The sequence below is a fragment of the Phalacrocorax carbo genome, chromosome Z, assembly GCF_963921805.1.
Source record: "Phalacrocorax carbo chromosome Z, bPhaCar2.1, whole genome shotgun sequence".
Classification (NCBI taxonomy): Eukaryota; Metazoa; Chordata; class Aves; order Suliformes; family Phalacrocoracidae; genus Phalacrocorax; species Phalacrocorax carbo.
The window spans coordinates 53,582,893-53,598,401 of record NC_087548.1 but is presented as its reverse complement, the minus strand read 5'-3'; the positions used below and the strand labels follow the sequence as shown (position 1 = coordinate 53,598,401).

The following is a 15,509-nucleotide window of genomic DNA, read 5'->3' as shown; positions in this document are numbered from 1 at the left end:
TCAGCAGGGGTCATGCACAGGGCAGATATGAGTGGAATGAGTTAACAATTATTTTAAAGACAACACTTCAACATACCACAGTTTCATACACCACTGTAATCTTCGGGCTTGACAAGCCAAGGTTAGAACAACTGATAGCTGTGCTCCAGTAACAATCGTCTAGCCATTTACTGAAAAGTCTACTAGCCACTTGTTAACCCTTTAAAGATGAGATTTTCATATAATGTGAAGTTAAAACAAAAATCTTTGCTATTCTGCATGCCTCCTTCCACACAAATCATCACCTGTGCCCTACCTCTCTTCCCATGCACGATTTAAGAGAATGCGTGCAGTGCTCCTACAGGAAGGAGAATTGCCCATTTCATCTTTGTTTCCATCCTCCTAGTGCTGCTATAACATCAAAAGTATCACATCCACACTGAGGTTACAACTTTTTTTATCAAGTATCTGGGGGAAACAGACATCTAAACCGTTCCTACAAAGACTGGGGATTTGATTTTGCATTTATTTCATTGTAAATAATAAAGTGCTATAATAAAAGGGCCTCAGTCTCAGTGCTCTAGTAGGGAATTAATAATGTAAATGCAGTTACAACAGCATGAACATCACTGACCACCAGCTATCCTAGAAAACAAAAAAGCCCCTCCTGATACCGTTGTTGTGGGAAATGCCTCCTCAGCCTTTCCAAAAGCACTAGCCAATGTCACAAACTCTCCAAATTCGGTCTACTCCAAACTTGTGTAGAAAGAAAATTCCAGAGTCCTCTGACACATGCCCCAAACAACACTTTGTCCATTCAAATCAGGCACAACTGTTTTCAAACTCCCAGCTCTAACAACTGACAAGAGCAAAGGATAACCAGGTGAGCTAACACATCTATGGAGCCTTCCACATACAAATGCTGCTTTGAAAGCCATGCCAACTTGCAGAGCCTCGCTCATAAATCATAGCCCTGTTTCACCACTGCTCTTTATTAAAGGCAATATTTATAGCCCTGAAAGATGGCCAAAGCTGACAAGAAACATTTGCACCCTGCTAGGAACCAGCACACTACAAGAATCAATGTTACCGCAAACCACCATAAGTTTAGAAAGAAAGGAAGTGTCAGCATCTACCACTTAGTGAAATAAACAGTACGGCAGCTCCCAGCTTCTGTTTTGCCTCTCAGAGCAGCGACTGGGATGTGAAGGAGGAACACCCAGCAAGAAGCTCTTTCCCCGGCTCACCAAAACTAGCTGACGGGGCTGCATAAGAACCTCTTCCATTTAAAACTTCAGCTTGATGGGGGGTCCCTATACACGTAACAGGTCAAAGAATAAGGGATGCTTCCTTCAGTTATTCCGACAGTTAATTACTTATAAAGTACAAGAAGGCAATCAAATCAATGATACAGATTGTCTGTTAAATAAGTCTCCTGTTCAGGGAAAATGTCAGATTGTTAACATTAAAGTGAGACTTCAGTTCTCAAGTTTTTTAGGTGGTGAGCCCACATCACTGAAAGCCCAGGAAATACAGATACCCTGTGCACACCTGCTGCAAGCTGCCTTCTGGACAGGTCATTTTAGCAGGGTCCGGGGACTGTTACTCAGGGGAAAGGCTGACACCTCTTCTCACCTCCCAGTCTCTCTGGGTGCACCATTTTCTGTCTGTGCCTCAGTTTCCCCAGCTGCTGAACACAGATAGTAATACTTGCCTCCCTCTGTAAAGTGCTTATAATGGACTCTAATAAAGGACTAGAAACAACCAAGGCTGCAGAGAGGTCTGTCTTCTGCAGCCTACAGTTTCTACACGTAAAGAGTCCACAGCAGCATTACCAGCTAAACAGAGCCAAGAAAGGGCTTTGTGATGTAGAGCAAGACTGGACACAGATTTCTCAAGCAGCTTTACTCTTTATCACACAAAAATGAGAAACCTCCACTGATGAAAGTAGGCTGAAAATGTAATAGATTATATTACCCCTAATCCTGGATTCAAGGCCAAAAGGGACAGTAACGATACTACTGGTAATTGCCTGTACAGCAACGACTGCTGATTTTCATCCAGAGACTCTTACATTAATCTCCGCTATCAGAAAACACAAGCTACAAGAAAACAGATTTCCTTGGTCTCACAGTGCATGAGCTGCAGCCAGAAACCAGGTCCTTAGACCTACTTATTTCTGTCCCCAGCAACGCACTCCTGACACATCCTCCCTCCTTCTACCAAAGCATCCCCTGGTTCACACAGTGAATGCAGAGAGGATGTGACCACCGTATCCAGCAGAAATTACAGCAATTCCATAAAGAGCTGCTATGGTAAATTCAATTCAATACCTTCTAACAGCAGCAGCCACCCCTTCACACTCACGGACGAAACACAGGCAGACAGTAACATCTGTAAAGCTGGTTTCCCATAACACACCGTAACAGCTAGGCAGAGTCTGAAACATTTTATACTGTTTTCTTCATTTATTCCATTATCAACTTAGAGGCCTACAGTGATTTAGGTCCCAATGCCAAGGTATCTCAATTGTGTCATGGTCAGCACTTAGCACACTTGATCTGTTTAAGAATATTCTAGATTCACTTATTCCCTGCCCTCGCCATCCTAGGTTTCACCAAAATTGAAACCCTCCACAGCAATGTGTATGGCTGCAGAATGGCTGCAACTTCCAGACAAAAATAGAGCAAAGCCAGTAACAATAATGGTAACAATACAGGCACCTCAGGACCACTGAGAAGTGGTCCACTCTCTCAGTCTACTAGGCTGCAACTGCAAACCTCAGCATGGGTACCTGCAGTTTCAGGTGCCTTAAACTGTGGGATGCTCTTCATTTTATAGCAAATCCATGGGGAAAAAATCCTCTGTTTTGTCCCAAAGAAAAAAAGCATGTTAGCATTTTTTTTTTAATGGGAGAAGAGCTCAGATCTAGCATGGACCGATTGCCCCGGCTGCTAACAAAGAGAAGATGTTTGGGGTTGATGCTGACAGGGTGTGACAACTCAGCCTAAGTGCTGTCCTCAGCCCAGCCATGTCAGCAATCCCAGCTTGCCAGTGCCTGCAGCTCTTGCTGGACTGAAGCGTAGCATATGCTCTGTAGCACACTGTCTCCCCTAGATGCACATCATCCCCTTCCCCAAGAAACGCTAATCCATTCGGCGTGCACAGCTAGAGAGAGCACACTGGATGCACCAATTTCAGGGGGAGCTTGCATGAGACAGGGCTGGGACCTTCCCAGGTCTTTTTGGAAAAAGAGGAGGAGGAAACAGGAGGAATACCAACTTTTTCTCACAAATAAATCTGCAACCCTTTAACATCAGCTTTACTTCAAGGCAGGCTAAGTCAGGCAGTTGCCAGCGAAGTCCATCAGAGCAAAATGCAGCAATGTTAAAAATAAGGAAGGGTGGAGAGGCATTCTGGCTTGCTGAAGCTAGGGCCAGAACAAATGTTGTTTTTAGCAGGGGTACAGCATCCGCCGGGGAGCCATGCTGGGGCTGATAATCACCCTCTGCATCACTGTGCTGGCCCTGTTTTTTATTAAAGGCCTTCACTCCAAGCCTCCTCCTCCTCCTGCTTCCAAAACAGAGGACACCATCCCCTCAAGCATAACCATCAACTCTGGCTGTGAAGAGCACGCTATTTCTAATTCAACAGCCCCTCAGCAGCAGCTCTCACCTTGCACAGTGGCAGGGACATCAGAAAGGAAGGAGCACTGGGACGCCCCTGACACCAGCCCAGACTGCAGCAGGGAGCAGGGAGCAGACTTCATTCTGTGAAAAGTCCTGCCCTGAGGGAACAAATCCCTGCCCTACAACCTTTCAGAGAGACATGGATGCTCAGCCAGTGACACCCTTCCACATTTCAGAGCTGACCAGAAACAATCGCAGCACAGGCTGAATTTTGTTTCACGGGAGCTGAAAAGCTGTGCTGGAACAGCCTGACTCTGAAAGGAGTAACTCCACCAGAGAAAGCGAAGAAAACCCAGCAGCAGTGGGACGTTATGAGTCAGTTCCTGCTACAAATGACCGACCACACAGATGGGCTGGGAACAGCTCTGCTGCAGCTTTGCTGCAGCTCTGAACCAGCTACTTCAGGGCCAAGAGATAGCAAGCACAAAATCACATCAAGCAACAATTTACCTTGCCAGTTACTTCCACCTCCAGGGCTCTTCCAAGATACAACTGTAGGAAGGGGAGAAAGGAAGGGGAGAAAAATAATAAAAATAAAAATAATGCCCTTTCCTAGCAGATGACTCACTGTGCTGTTTTACTCCAAATGGTTCAATCAGCTTTGAAGTCCTACGTATGGATTCTCTTCAAAGACACACTTTGAAGTAGATCCCTCTTTGAGGACTGACACAGCTGTACTTTGGTGCAGCTCGGTTCAGTGGGTGTCTCAAGCACAGCATCAGCCAGGACACACGAAGGGAGGACAGTTTCTACAACCCAGAGTATCCACTGAGGATCCATTAGAAGTACCTCAGCCTTGTCACATCACACAGAGAGGAGCAAAGTAAAAAATAAACAAACAAGCCCTGCAACCTTCTATTGGTTATCAATAAAATGCATAAGCAAAGTCAATTTCAGAGGCTGAAATGCATGCTGCTGCTTAAAAATAACCTCTTGCTCCCTGTAATCACCTGCCTTTTTCTTTGATTAAAAGAATTCCCACTGACCATAAGTAGAGTACTAACAGCTAACACGTTCAGAAAATGCCATATCTGTTAGACTTGCAATACAGCAAATGCAAACAGTATCATTACAGGATCACAGCATTAGGACAAGAAGTCCTGCCACACAGAGGGACAGGATTGCAGCCCTTCCGAGAGACAGCGTGTCCTTTATTACACAGACACACTGGCCCTTTGCCACCTGAAGTACAAATGTTTTACTAAAAATACTTCAGGTTTGATTCCCTTTTGACCTCAGGCTCCTTACATTGCTGTGGCAGGGGTCAGTAATCACAAAGGGACTCTTGCCACATTAATGCCCCCATGCCTAGAGAGTGAAAACCTGGCCTCTGCCAAAGAGGGTGTCCAAGGGCTCCCCCCCCCCAATAGATATTTCTGACAGAGGCACTGACATGTAGACTGGTCTCTTGGATATATCAGGATAGTCCCACACTCAGGATCCAGCCCACTTGCCCCCAGACATGAGCAAAAACCAGACCCGAAGAATGCATTGCACACCCGTAACCTTGTTCAGAAAACACTCAGCCCCTGAGCGTTTCGGGAGCCCTTGGGCTCTCTTCCGAGCCCACCCACCCCAGCGTGCTGTGAGTGCCAAGAGCCATCCCTGTGCTCAGCTCCAGTGTGACTTTTCCCCACGCAGCTCCTGCAGGGTCCTCCAGGACAGCAGCAAAACTGGGAAGCCAGCTGAGTACTTCCCCCTTTGCTTGGGCTCAGTTTAACTGTTTGGAGACTGTCCCAGGGAGTGCATATTAACAGGGCCACTGGTCCAGCTGGTCTTCCTTACAGGGAGCAAAAAGATGCATAAAAATATGGGTGTTTACGCCTTTTGGTTAAGGCTCCCCTGCAGATGTGCGGATGGAGCGTTTCAGTGCTGGCAGTAGCATCACCCAGTAGCTTTACATTGCAACCATGCAGCGAAATGAACTCCCTGTCCTTAAAAAGAATAATCAATAATAATAAAAGACAGATTTCCACAATAAAGGAAAAACAACCACCAACCAACCCACAGCTCAGCCAGCTGTGCTAGCAAGGAGTCTGCACGGTACGTGCCCTGCTCTTCTCCACCAGTGCTGCCGCGTCACATCCAAAGCTACAAATGCCTCTATGCTTCCCTGCCAGCCGCCAAGCTCTGCCTCTCTCTATCCCGACGGACAGACAAAGAGAGTTAAGCAGCAACAATGTGGAGAGGGGCTTGACTGACAGCCAGTCGTGGCTAATGGATGAGACAGCAGGCTGAACTTCAGGACTGAATCGGAGCTGGCAGAGATGCCTCGATTTTGGTGAATGAAGGCTTCCTGACCTAAATGGCTTTGACTTTAATGGAGATATGCCAACAGATGCCAGCTTAGAAGCTGAGCTGCTGACAGCTTTATACTGAGACGCTTTGTGCAGCGAACCAATCAGCTGCTCCACTTTTTTTTCTTCTTTTTTTCATTTTCTTTTCTGTCTCTGTCAGCTCCTGGATTTTTGTTTTGTTTGTTTTATTTTCAGAGGAGGCTGGAAACTGAAGAGGCGAAAAGTCAGCAGCCCTTTTTTTCCCTAAAACAATGGTTTATTTAGGAACTAGAATCAGTTTTACAAACTCTCACTAAACTCATGTTGCAAGCACCTTGTTAGCCAGAGCAGAAGCAAACTCGTACGCTGTATTTCCAGAACCTTGATAAAGTGATGCCACCTTCCTGCAGGGAGTACCAAGGTGATCAGAGCGGCCTAACATTTTTTAAGTTACTAAACTGTGCAACAAAGGGGCAAATCCTCAGCTGCCAAAACGCCACCGGTTTCAGAAATTTACCCCTGCAGATTGTGCCACTTCATGTTTACCTGGGTTTAACATACCTGTGTCAGCATGTTGTGCTTAGCTGTGGCTCAACCACTGACAGGTGCAGTAGCCCATGTGCAGGCAAATGGGCTCCAGCACACACCTGCCTGCTCACTGGCTGCAGATGCATTTGACACATTCACTCTTCTAGGAAAACCAGTGGTATTCCTCTGAATAACTCTCCTTATCCTGGGCATATCTATAGCAGCAAATATGAAGTGCCACCTTCTGACAGCCCTAGCTCTCCAAGGTCCCAGAGTTTGTCATGAGCTGTGACATGTCCAAAGGCCAAAACAAAGTCAGCCTAGGAACACAGGGATCTTGGCAGATTTCACATTAAACAAAAAAATCCAACCAGGTCGCAAGTTGAGTCTTCAAAGGGGAAAAAAGTTCTAGCAGGTTGCTGTTGGAGAGACTAATAAAATCAATGAATAAAGCTTATGTGTTAGGTATGCAAGTACTGAATCTCACATCTACGCTGAAAATCAAACACAAGCTACCCTGGACAAAAATACCAGAGTGCAAACTGAAAACCAGAAGTGCAACTGGCATGCAAAGCTAGTGATACACTGGGAGGAGACTTAGAGAACCAGCCTGGAGAAAAGGGTCAAAACTGGGTTTATCTGTCAACAATGTTTATTGTCTCAAAGAAGGAATAAGCAGAGCGCCAGCTAAGAAAGTGGTGGAAATGACCCATATGCAGAAGAAAGAAAACAATTATGGGAATTACTAGGAGAGGCCCTGACCGTTAAGAGTAACCTGGCAGCCATTCGGAACTGCAGTCTGTGTTCTTGTGCATCTATTCTGACAACTACCAGACTGCTTTAGGGATTTTGTTTTCTTCCCACCTTAAATTACAAAAGAATACATATGTGACTAAATTTGTGTTCGCATCTGTAGGAAAAGAAAGAAAAAAAACCCAACAAAACAGGATTTACGGAATTTGCTGAGCACCAGCAATTCTTTGAAGATGATGGCCGGTGGCAAATATTTAGCATTTTTGAGGATCAGGAGCTGCAATACAGATTTTTTTTTCTTTTCTCTCCGGATTTAGAAAAATCTTGGGCGATGTCCTACCAACAAAGACCACACCTTCCAAGACAACTCAGGAAAAAAAATGCCAGAAGTTTCAAGTTTTTTTTTCATTTTTTGTTTTGACTGAAGCATACAAGGGAAGAGGGAATGGGAAGTCTGATATAAAGAATGCACAAAAAAGAAAGATTAAAAGAAATTCTGTCTTTGAAGTCTGAAAGTAGAAAAGAAACCTGGGGATCATCACTGAGAAAACTTAATACTTTGCTTTTAGACAATATGATGCTCTGTTGCTCACTGTATACATAGCAAAGATAACTCACTTTCCCCTCAGGTATATCTTACTGCTTTGGAAATACATCTCCTTCCTCCCACTCTGATTTGGTGTAAATGATTACACCTAGTTCAGGCAATGCAAACTCAGGCTCGATGTCTGGGTAGCACCTTGCAAACTCTTCCTTATTGCCTCTGCAAATAAGACTAACCTTCCATATACCAAGGCTGAGTCTTGCTCCATCTCAACACAACCCACCGGCGTGACAATGGAGGAGTGCAGTAGCTGGGGCACGGGTGCAACAACAGGGACAGTACACTTCTACAGGGATTACAGGGAGGCAAGGGGACCAAATACAGCCCAAATGTAAGCTCCTTATTACTACTGCAGAGTTTCATTATACTGGCAACCTGTGGCTCAGCACATTTCACAGGAACCCCATGGTGCCCTGATACACCTGAGGCTGTCCCTCAGCTCTGAAACCTCACATATCCGCCTTCCTCCCCCAGGTCTCCCACACCCATCTTAAGGCTACTTCAGCTCCAGAAATTTGCTTTTTCCCCAGAGGGATGATCATTACATACCTGGAAAAAGATTTAACTCCCCAAAAGGCACCAAGAGCTGGAACCCTTCCTGAAGGAAGACAAGTTGCATGCCCTTCTCCCCAAGCACCCCTCCTCCACTCACCAGACACCACAAAGGGCACCTAAACTGTGCCAGGAAAGGACTACCTGCAAAAGCAAGCCAACTTTTCCTGCAGAAAAACCCAGGAGCCAGCTGACGTCCCCCTGCCCTAAGGAAGCGCAGTAGTGGCTGTCAGAGCAGGCACGGTCACACAGCTCTCAGCTCTCACCAGGACTTACTGTGTTTAGCCACGGCCAGCAGCTGATAGGGAAGACGGCAGGGAAGAAACATGCAGAGACCCAGGAGCCCATAGGAACTTGCAGCCTGCAAGCCTCTAATCATTTTTTTTCCTCACTTTTTTTTTTTAAATTCTGAAGGCATGTGACTGGCCTTCACATACCAGAGCTGACCCCTCCCAGAGCCAATGATTTCCTAAGAGGAGAAGGATGTTACCCTCCTGCTTATTACAAGACTAGGTTTCCTTGTGTTTTGCATTAAAACCTCACGCCATCTAGGGTCCATGTACCAGTTACGCTCAGGATCCCTCCAGAGATACGCAAAAGGTTCTGCACTGCTCAGCTACCTGCTGTCAGGAGGATATGGCCATGGTGAGCACCTGCTCCTCAGTTCCTAATTGGCACACAGCTTTCAATTTCCAGGTGTAAACCATTAACTCTTTGCTGTCACATCTGCCCTCCCCGCCTGTACAGGGCAGTGAAGAACTGCCAGTATTTCACAGTGTCCCCCATAAATTAGTGCTGGTACTTGGAAGTGTACTCTCTCCCCATGCATGTTCCCGTGCATTTTTTTATGTCACTGAAATACCACAGCACAGGAAGCTACTGAGGTTTTGGGTTTTGTTCACTTGGGTTGGCATCACCGTTCCTGGAAAAGGGGGGTTATGCTTCTTGTTGTGCCACGCTGCCAGATTGCATTGCTTTGCTCCCAAGCCCCCCGCATCCCAAATTCCCCCACTTGGCTTCGCGTTTGCCACTATTCACATGCTGAGACCCCACACCTACCTCCATCCCAACAGGATGGGATCCTCCAGCTGCTCTCCTGCCTGCGCCCCCTCTCCCGCCTTCACCCACCCTCCCGTGACTTCACACCACAGGTGGGCAGAGCGAGCGGGGGAGCCCGTGGCTGCAGGGAGAGCCAGCAGCTTCGCAGAGGGCACAGAGACCTCCGGTGGCTCTGCGATATATCGCAGGCAAGCTGCTGCCTGCGAACTCCTGCCGGTGGCTGCGGGACGCAGGGCCAGGGAGCGCGGCCTGGGTCTGGCAGGGCGGTGGGCTTCCCCTCCCCACCTCGTTCTCCAGGAGAGCTGGACCACTTCAGCAGGCGCCCCGTGACGTTCTGCAGCACCAGCCAGGCCCTACGCAGGGCAAACTACAGCCCCAACGCAACCACAGGTTTGCAGCACCGTAGGAAACAACACGCGTATCATGCACATGGACTTTCAGTGGAAAAAACAAGCCTGGGATTCCTTCAGGCACCACAACCACGCATGCAAACTCTTAGAAATAGTACCCACAGCTCAGGCAGCTTTTTCTGGACCACCTGAGCATCAGAGTGACACACCATTTTGTCCCCTCTGCGACTAAATCTCATGCAGTCCCCAGCATGCACACAGTGCTCCTCACCCACACATGATAACACCATGATCCATCACTGGCTCCAACAATATAGCACGCACAATCTGTCAGTCACCTGTACCCTGGTGCAATAAAACATGATATTAGAATATCGGGGTGGGGGATGGTTAATAAGGTTACTGTCTGGAGGATTACCCTGTTGGGCGCATCTGCAGCTGGCTTTACTACTACAACTACAGCTTATCAGCACCTGCCACAACAGCGCGAGCCTTTGGGGCTCATCCCTAACAGGGCCCTGCGGACTGCAACAGCAGAGCTTCCTAACAAACCTGCTGTTAGGGACACTTCTTTCTCCTTTTTTTATTAAGGAGGAAAAAAGAAGAATCTTTAAATCCTCTGTGGGTTTATTACTATGGCTGTTAAACTAGAATTAACTTAATTCCTAATGAAATCCACACTAGGCAGGCACCTAATGTGTCTCTAAGCTTTATCTAAGCTCACCTTGCTTCGTGATAACTTTTATCTTGATGAGCTGATGTGAGCCTTACTTGACAGTATGTTTTAGATACTAGATGCTGCAGCTACAGGGTAACAGGAGGGTCTGTATGTGCTGCTTGTCCTCCACCACCCAGTCTTACGGCAATCTCTAGTTTCAGTACATGTAGGGAGCTGCAAATGTCAGGACTGACCTCAGTTTCTGATCCCACACCGGTTGTAGCAGATTAGCAGTCACTTACTGGCACCAAGTAGCTCAGGGTTTAAGATTTAAACACCTTTCTTCCAGTAGGATTGATGAAAAAAACATTTTAGACTGCTAAGTCCTCCTGCCTGTTCTTTTAAGGGCAAACTGTATCTTAACCCATAAAGTTGGCAAAACTACTTCTGCTCAAAGAACTTCTTTCACACTAGCATAAAAGGAACAAAACAGATAGAAGACCTCCCATCACTGACTCCCAAGAAAGCTCTGGCTAGACTAGCCCCATCTAAGCGAAGAGTTTAGGGACTTAGATAAAGTTCTGTGTCTGGAGTATGGAGACCCTAGCCATCCTTGTCACTCACAAGGTCCCTCACCCCTCCACAGATTACTGCTTTTGACTCAAGCCCCCACTTTGCCTGTTGCTGCCTTTCACTCTCCCCATCCTCTTTGACAACACACAATGAGGAAAGTTTGCTCATAGAGTTTCTACAATTACACAGTATTTTCTGACCACGTAGCCTAGTTTGCTTCTCATGTGACTCTTCTCTTAACAGGTTTTCTTATCTCTCCCTTTACCTAAACAGAAGTTAACATTTTTGCAGTGCTCCATCCTCTCTCAATCAGTAACTAGTGCACAAATGAAAGAAGCAGCTAACAGTCCCTAATCCCATGAAGGAGGTGGGAGCAAAACCCAGTCCCAGCTGAAGTACCAGCAAAAATCCCACTGACCTCAAGAGCTATTCCCAGAGACATATCCTTCCCATCCAAATCACAAACTGCATTTGGACGACTCGTCCATATGCACAGGGTGTCATTGTTCCTAAAATTGCTTCTAAAACTTTCAGGTATAACTGGAGCTGAACACGGTTTGACTGTAACTGGTAACTAACTCCTCCAGGAACAGGTCCCAGAGATGCAACAATACCAGCCAGCCTTTTATTGACAGAAGTATCTCCTACAAGTATTACCTTTGTAAACTTGCACTTTTCTAATGAACGGCAGGTTTGGACAGCTCACTTCTCTCCTGCAGCTCACTCTACTACTCTGGAAATTATTCTGTGTAGAAAACCTGCAGTGTTGAAAGAGGCAAAACTACACTCTGCAACAGTCCACTGAAGTAATCAGACATTGGGGAAAAATCAGCAGGCACACAGAAAGCTCACCCACTGCTTTTACCTTTCCGAACGAGGGATTTCCGTGACGTCTCCTCTGAAGAGTGTTTCGCTTACGTCCCTTAAGCCATTGGCAATGCCTTCACCACAGCCCTTCACCTCCCCATCATGGGGAAGCTGCAGGACATCTGGCTGCCCCGAGGCTGATGTCCGATCTAAAAACTGGCCGCCCTCCTTCATGCGCTGCTGGATCATGGGAGTAAGTGGCATCTCAAAGCTGAAATAGCTGTCGGGCTCCGAGTACAACGTCTCCAGCGACTCCGCACTGTAGTATAAAGATGCATTGTCTAGGATGTTTTCAAACTGTGAGCTGTACAGATCAGTGGAGACATCGGAGTGCCTCTGCCCGAGAACATCTTCATATCCTCCCATGGCTGCTTCCCCCTCTTCCATTATCCTGGAAATTAATCAGAAACAGCTCATTTCAGCTCGGGGGCAAGGTTTAGACCTCTGGGTGAACGTCCTGGCCTTCCACCTTTGCCAACAGAAAGGCCAATGAGGCTTCGTGCAGGAGAGGACACTGCAGGTAAAATGCTAGTTTCTCCTTGCACCACCTCTGTTCATGACTGGCACCATCTCCCTCCCTGGGGACATAAAAGGAAACAATCTTCTGAGTAAAAGAGAGGGGCAGGTGGGGAGCCTACCTAGCTGATAACATCAGCTGCTCATGGGCAAAGGAGAAGAGCACTCACAAATGTGCAAGGTCTCCGCTAGCACCACTGCCATGCCAGAGGCTGCACAGGCTGGAGATGCGCACCCAGATGGGGCCTCTGCCTGCAGAGGACAGTTTGCTGGCTCTGCAGTCGTAGGGCTGCAGTCTTCAGCAAAAGGCTGGAGGAAATCCCTCCAAAACGCAAAGAGAAACACATGCAATTAAAAACCCAGAGCCAGGAGAAACAGATTTGAAAGGGGAAGACTTGGCCTGCTTGCAGATGCACAGGGGAAGATACAGCATCCCCCTGTGGAGAGCCTTCTTTCCTGCACCAAATACTGCAGGGCTTCTCAAGGCACGTGCCAGGCATCAGTGCTGCCCACCTGAGTGATCCCACACACTAGCCAAAGTAAAACCTCACGGATCCTGAGGTGTAGATGTTGGAGCACCTTCCTTGCTGAGATCTTGTGGTTTCAGCAGCAAACACCCCACCAGGCCAGAGCAGGCACAGTTTGCTCAAAGCACACCAGTGGGACCCCTTGCTTTGTAACAGATGTGCATCAGGAAAGAAAACTGAGCAAACCTGGATGGTCTTATAAAAAGCAATATATTTTTGCAATATATTTATAGATAAAATTATATAAACACGGATAGGTAATATAGAAAGCACATCACAGCATTTACCCTCATATAACATAGAAGGCCCTTCGTAAAACGTCTTTATTATCCAACCTCTCAGAGGTGCTCACAATGTTCTTGCATAAACTCTGCCTGAAACCAGAAAAATTTGGCTAGGCACATATGGCCAGGCCTGCATGCTGCCTGCATTTAATCATATGCTACGTCCAGACCCCAACTACACTTGCTTCGTCACACAGCCATTACTCTGCAAAGAGCAAGAGACATCTTTACGTTTCCAAACCTGAGGCGGACTTCAAACTTCAGCAAGGTGGTGTGGACGGGGTTCAGTTGCAACTTCATGCACTAGCCACCACCAGGCATTAACTGCTAGCATTGCCACCATGCTGCAGGCAGCAGACAAACATCTGTTGTTTGTCATTAGCTCCTCCAGGAGTAGCCACAAGCCACGTGCTTGGGATGAGAGAGTCTGCCCCCTGCACCCCCCGCAAGCGCCATCTCACCTGCCCTGGCCCATCGCTAGCACAGCCATCTCCTCCTCGCCACGGTTCTTCTCGTCCTTCACAAAAACTTCATCCTCCCCGCTTTCACTGAGCAGTGCCAGAGGACTGGCTCCAGAGACAGTCAGTCCCAGCCTTGGGTCCTCACAGACCTCGGTCCAAATGCTGTCTGGTGAGGAGACCAAGGCCGGGGAGACCATTGGTGGCACAGGGTGGCTGGACGTTTTGGGGAACGCCTTCCTCTCCAAGGACACAGTCTCCAGCAGCGAGTGCTTCTTTCTTCTCTGCTCCTCAGCTTTTTGCAGCCATAAAATCTCCACCCCTTGAAATTCTACATGTTTGCTCACAGCTGCCTCTTTAGAGAGCCTCCTCTCAGGACCCATTTGCATTTTGCCTCGACTGTACGCCGAAGACTCCTCAAAATGCGCCCACCCCTCCACTCTGCTGGCTGCTTCCAGGTTTTTCACAGATGGTCTGTGACAGCTTGTCTCCTGCGCTGTGTGGACCTCCTCAGCTTTATTACTGATGGTTTGCAAGGATTCGGACTGCTTTTCTCCAGTCCATATTGCAGCCAGATCTTTCCCTGCGATCAAATGCATTTTTTCCTCAGCTGTTCGTTCAGATGGAAGAGGCATGTCTGAGGGTTTTTCTTGGCCTGCTGGAACTGGTTCTCTGGCTGCCTGCACATTTTGGCTGCCAGTAACGCTCTTTTTTTCCATTTGCGTCTCTGAATCAGGAGAAGTATTTGCTCTCTCTTGCACCTTTGTTGCTTCCAGCCGTCGAGAGATTTTCATAATCTCTGGCAGGTTACCCGCAGGTTGCAAGCCTTCTTCTGGAGTGTGCAGCTGCGCTGCCCCAGCATCAGGACTCAAATCATCTGCAGGAACCGCATGCTGAGGAAGGGGCCTGCCAGGTACCCGGTGGTGGCTGTCCCGTCTTTCTGCACTGTGTGTCAAAGGCTCTGCCTGGCGTGGTGATGAAGTCCTCAGCCCATCTCTGCTTGGTTCTACAGTGCCATATTCTGGAAATTCATTGATGATGGTATGAGGGAGCAAAGTGCTGCTTCCATGGCCACTACCTGCACAGAAAAAAAAGACAACGTGGGTTTATCATCTACCGCATCATAAGCAAAAAGCCTGACCTCCCTTCCCAGCCCTCTCCTAACAGAAGAGCTACATTCTCCCCTGCAGGGAAAATACCGTTCAGTTTAGCTCACTTTTGCACACTCTCACACTGCAGTTATCCAGAGCTGGTCCTTTTACATAGGAGTTTTCGGTCAGCCCTACTTTGGGAGCATGCTCTGCCAAGGAAGGAATGCCAGAAATGTCTGCTACACTTCGGAAAGGGTCCCAGTGGCCCACGAATAGTCTGAGGCCGCAGGCCAGGCGCAAAGGCTGAAGCAAGTAGATATTCAGAGTTCTGACATCCATCTACAGCATGCACCATACATGTTGCTTTTATTTAAAAAAAAAGTTTTTAGGTCATTTTCACTTTTAAAGATGAAACACTAGGAAGATAATCAGCCACACCCTGTATATTCCACAGCCTTGACAAAACCAATTAGCTAAATTACAGAGCAATTAATGAGCAATTCAACTTTCTGCCAGCACTACCCTTTTCCTTTAATAACTCAGGTAACTGAAGGTTGTGTTGCAGTGATGTACACATACCGAGCACTTCACATTTTCTGTTGCAGCAAACTCACCCTGTGCAAAAAGCTTGCCGACCCTCCCCTCCTTGTGCTGCTTTTCCAACTGATGTAAACAAAGCAGGAGCAAAAAGAGATAGTTTCATTTTCCAAGCGCCAAGCACCCAGTGGCTCCCATTGTTGTGGGG

General features: G+C 47.3%; 1 protein-coding gene across 2 annotated transcripts in view; it reads right to left on the bottom strand.

Annotated features, from left to right (window-relative positions):
- PSD3 (pleckstrin and Sec7 domain containing 3) overlaps positions 1–15,509 on the bottom strand; it is a 110,755-nt gene that overhangs the window by 70,109 nt on the left and 25,137 nt on the right. For both annotated transcript variants that reach the window (XM_064439387.1, XM_064439388.1), the window contains exons 3-4: positions 13,677–14,751; positions 11,887–12,279 (exon numbers count right to left, since the gene is read on the bottom strand). In XM_064439387.1, coding sequence (XP_064295457.1) covers positions 11,887–12,279; positions 13,677–14,751 — 1,468 coding nt within the window. The remainder of the gene's footprint in view (positions 1–11,886; positions 12,280–13,676; positions 14,752–15,509) is intronic.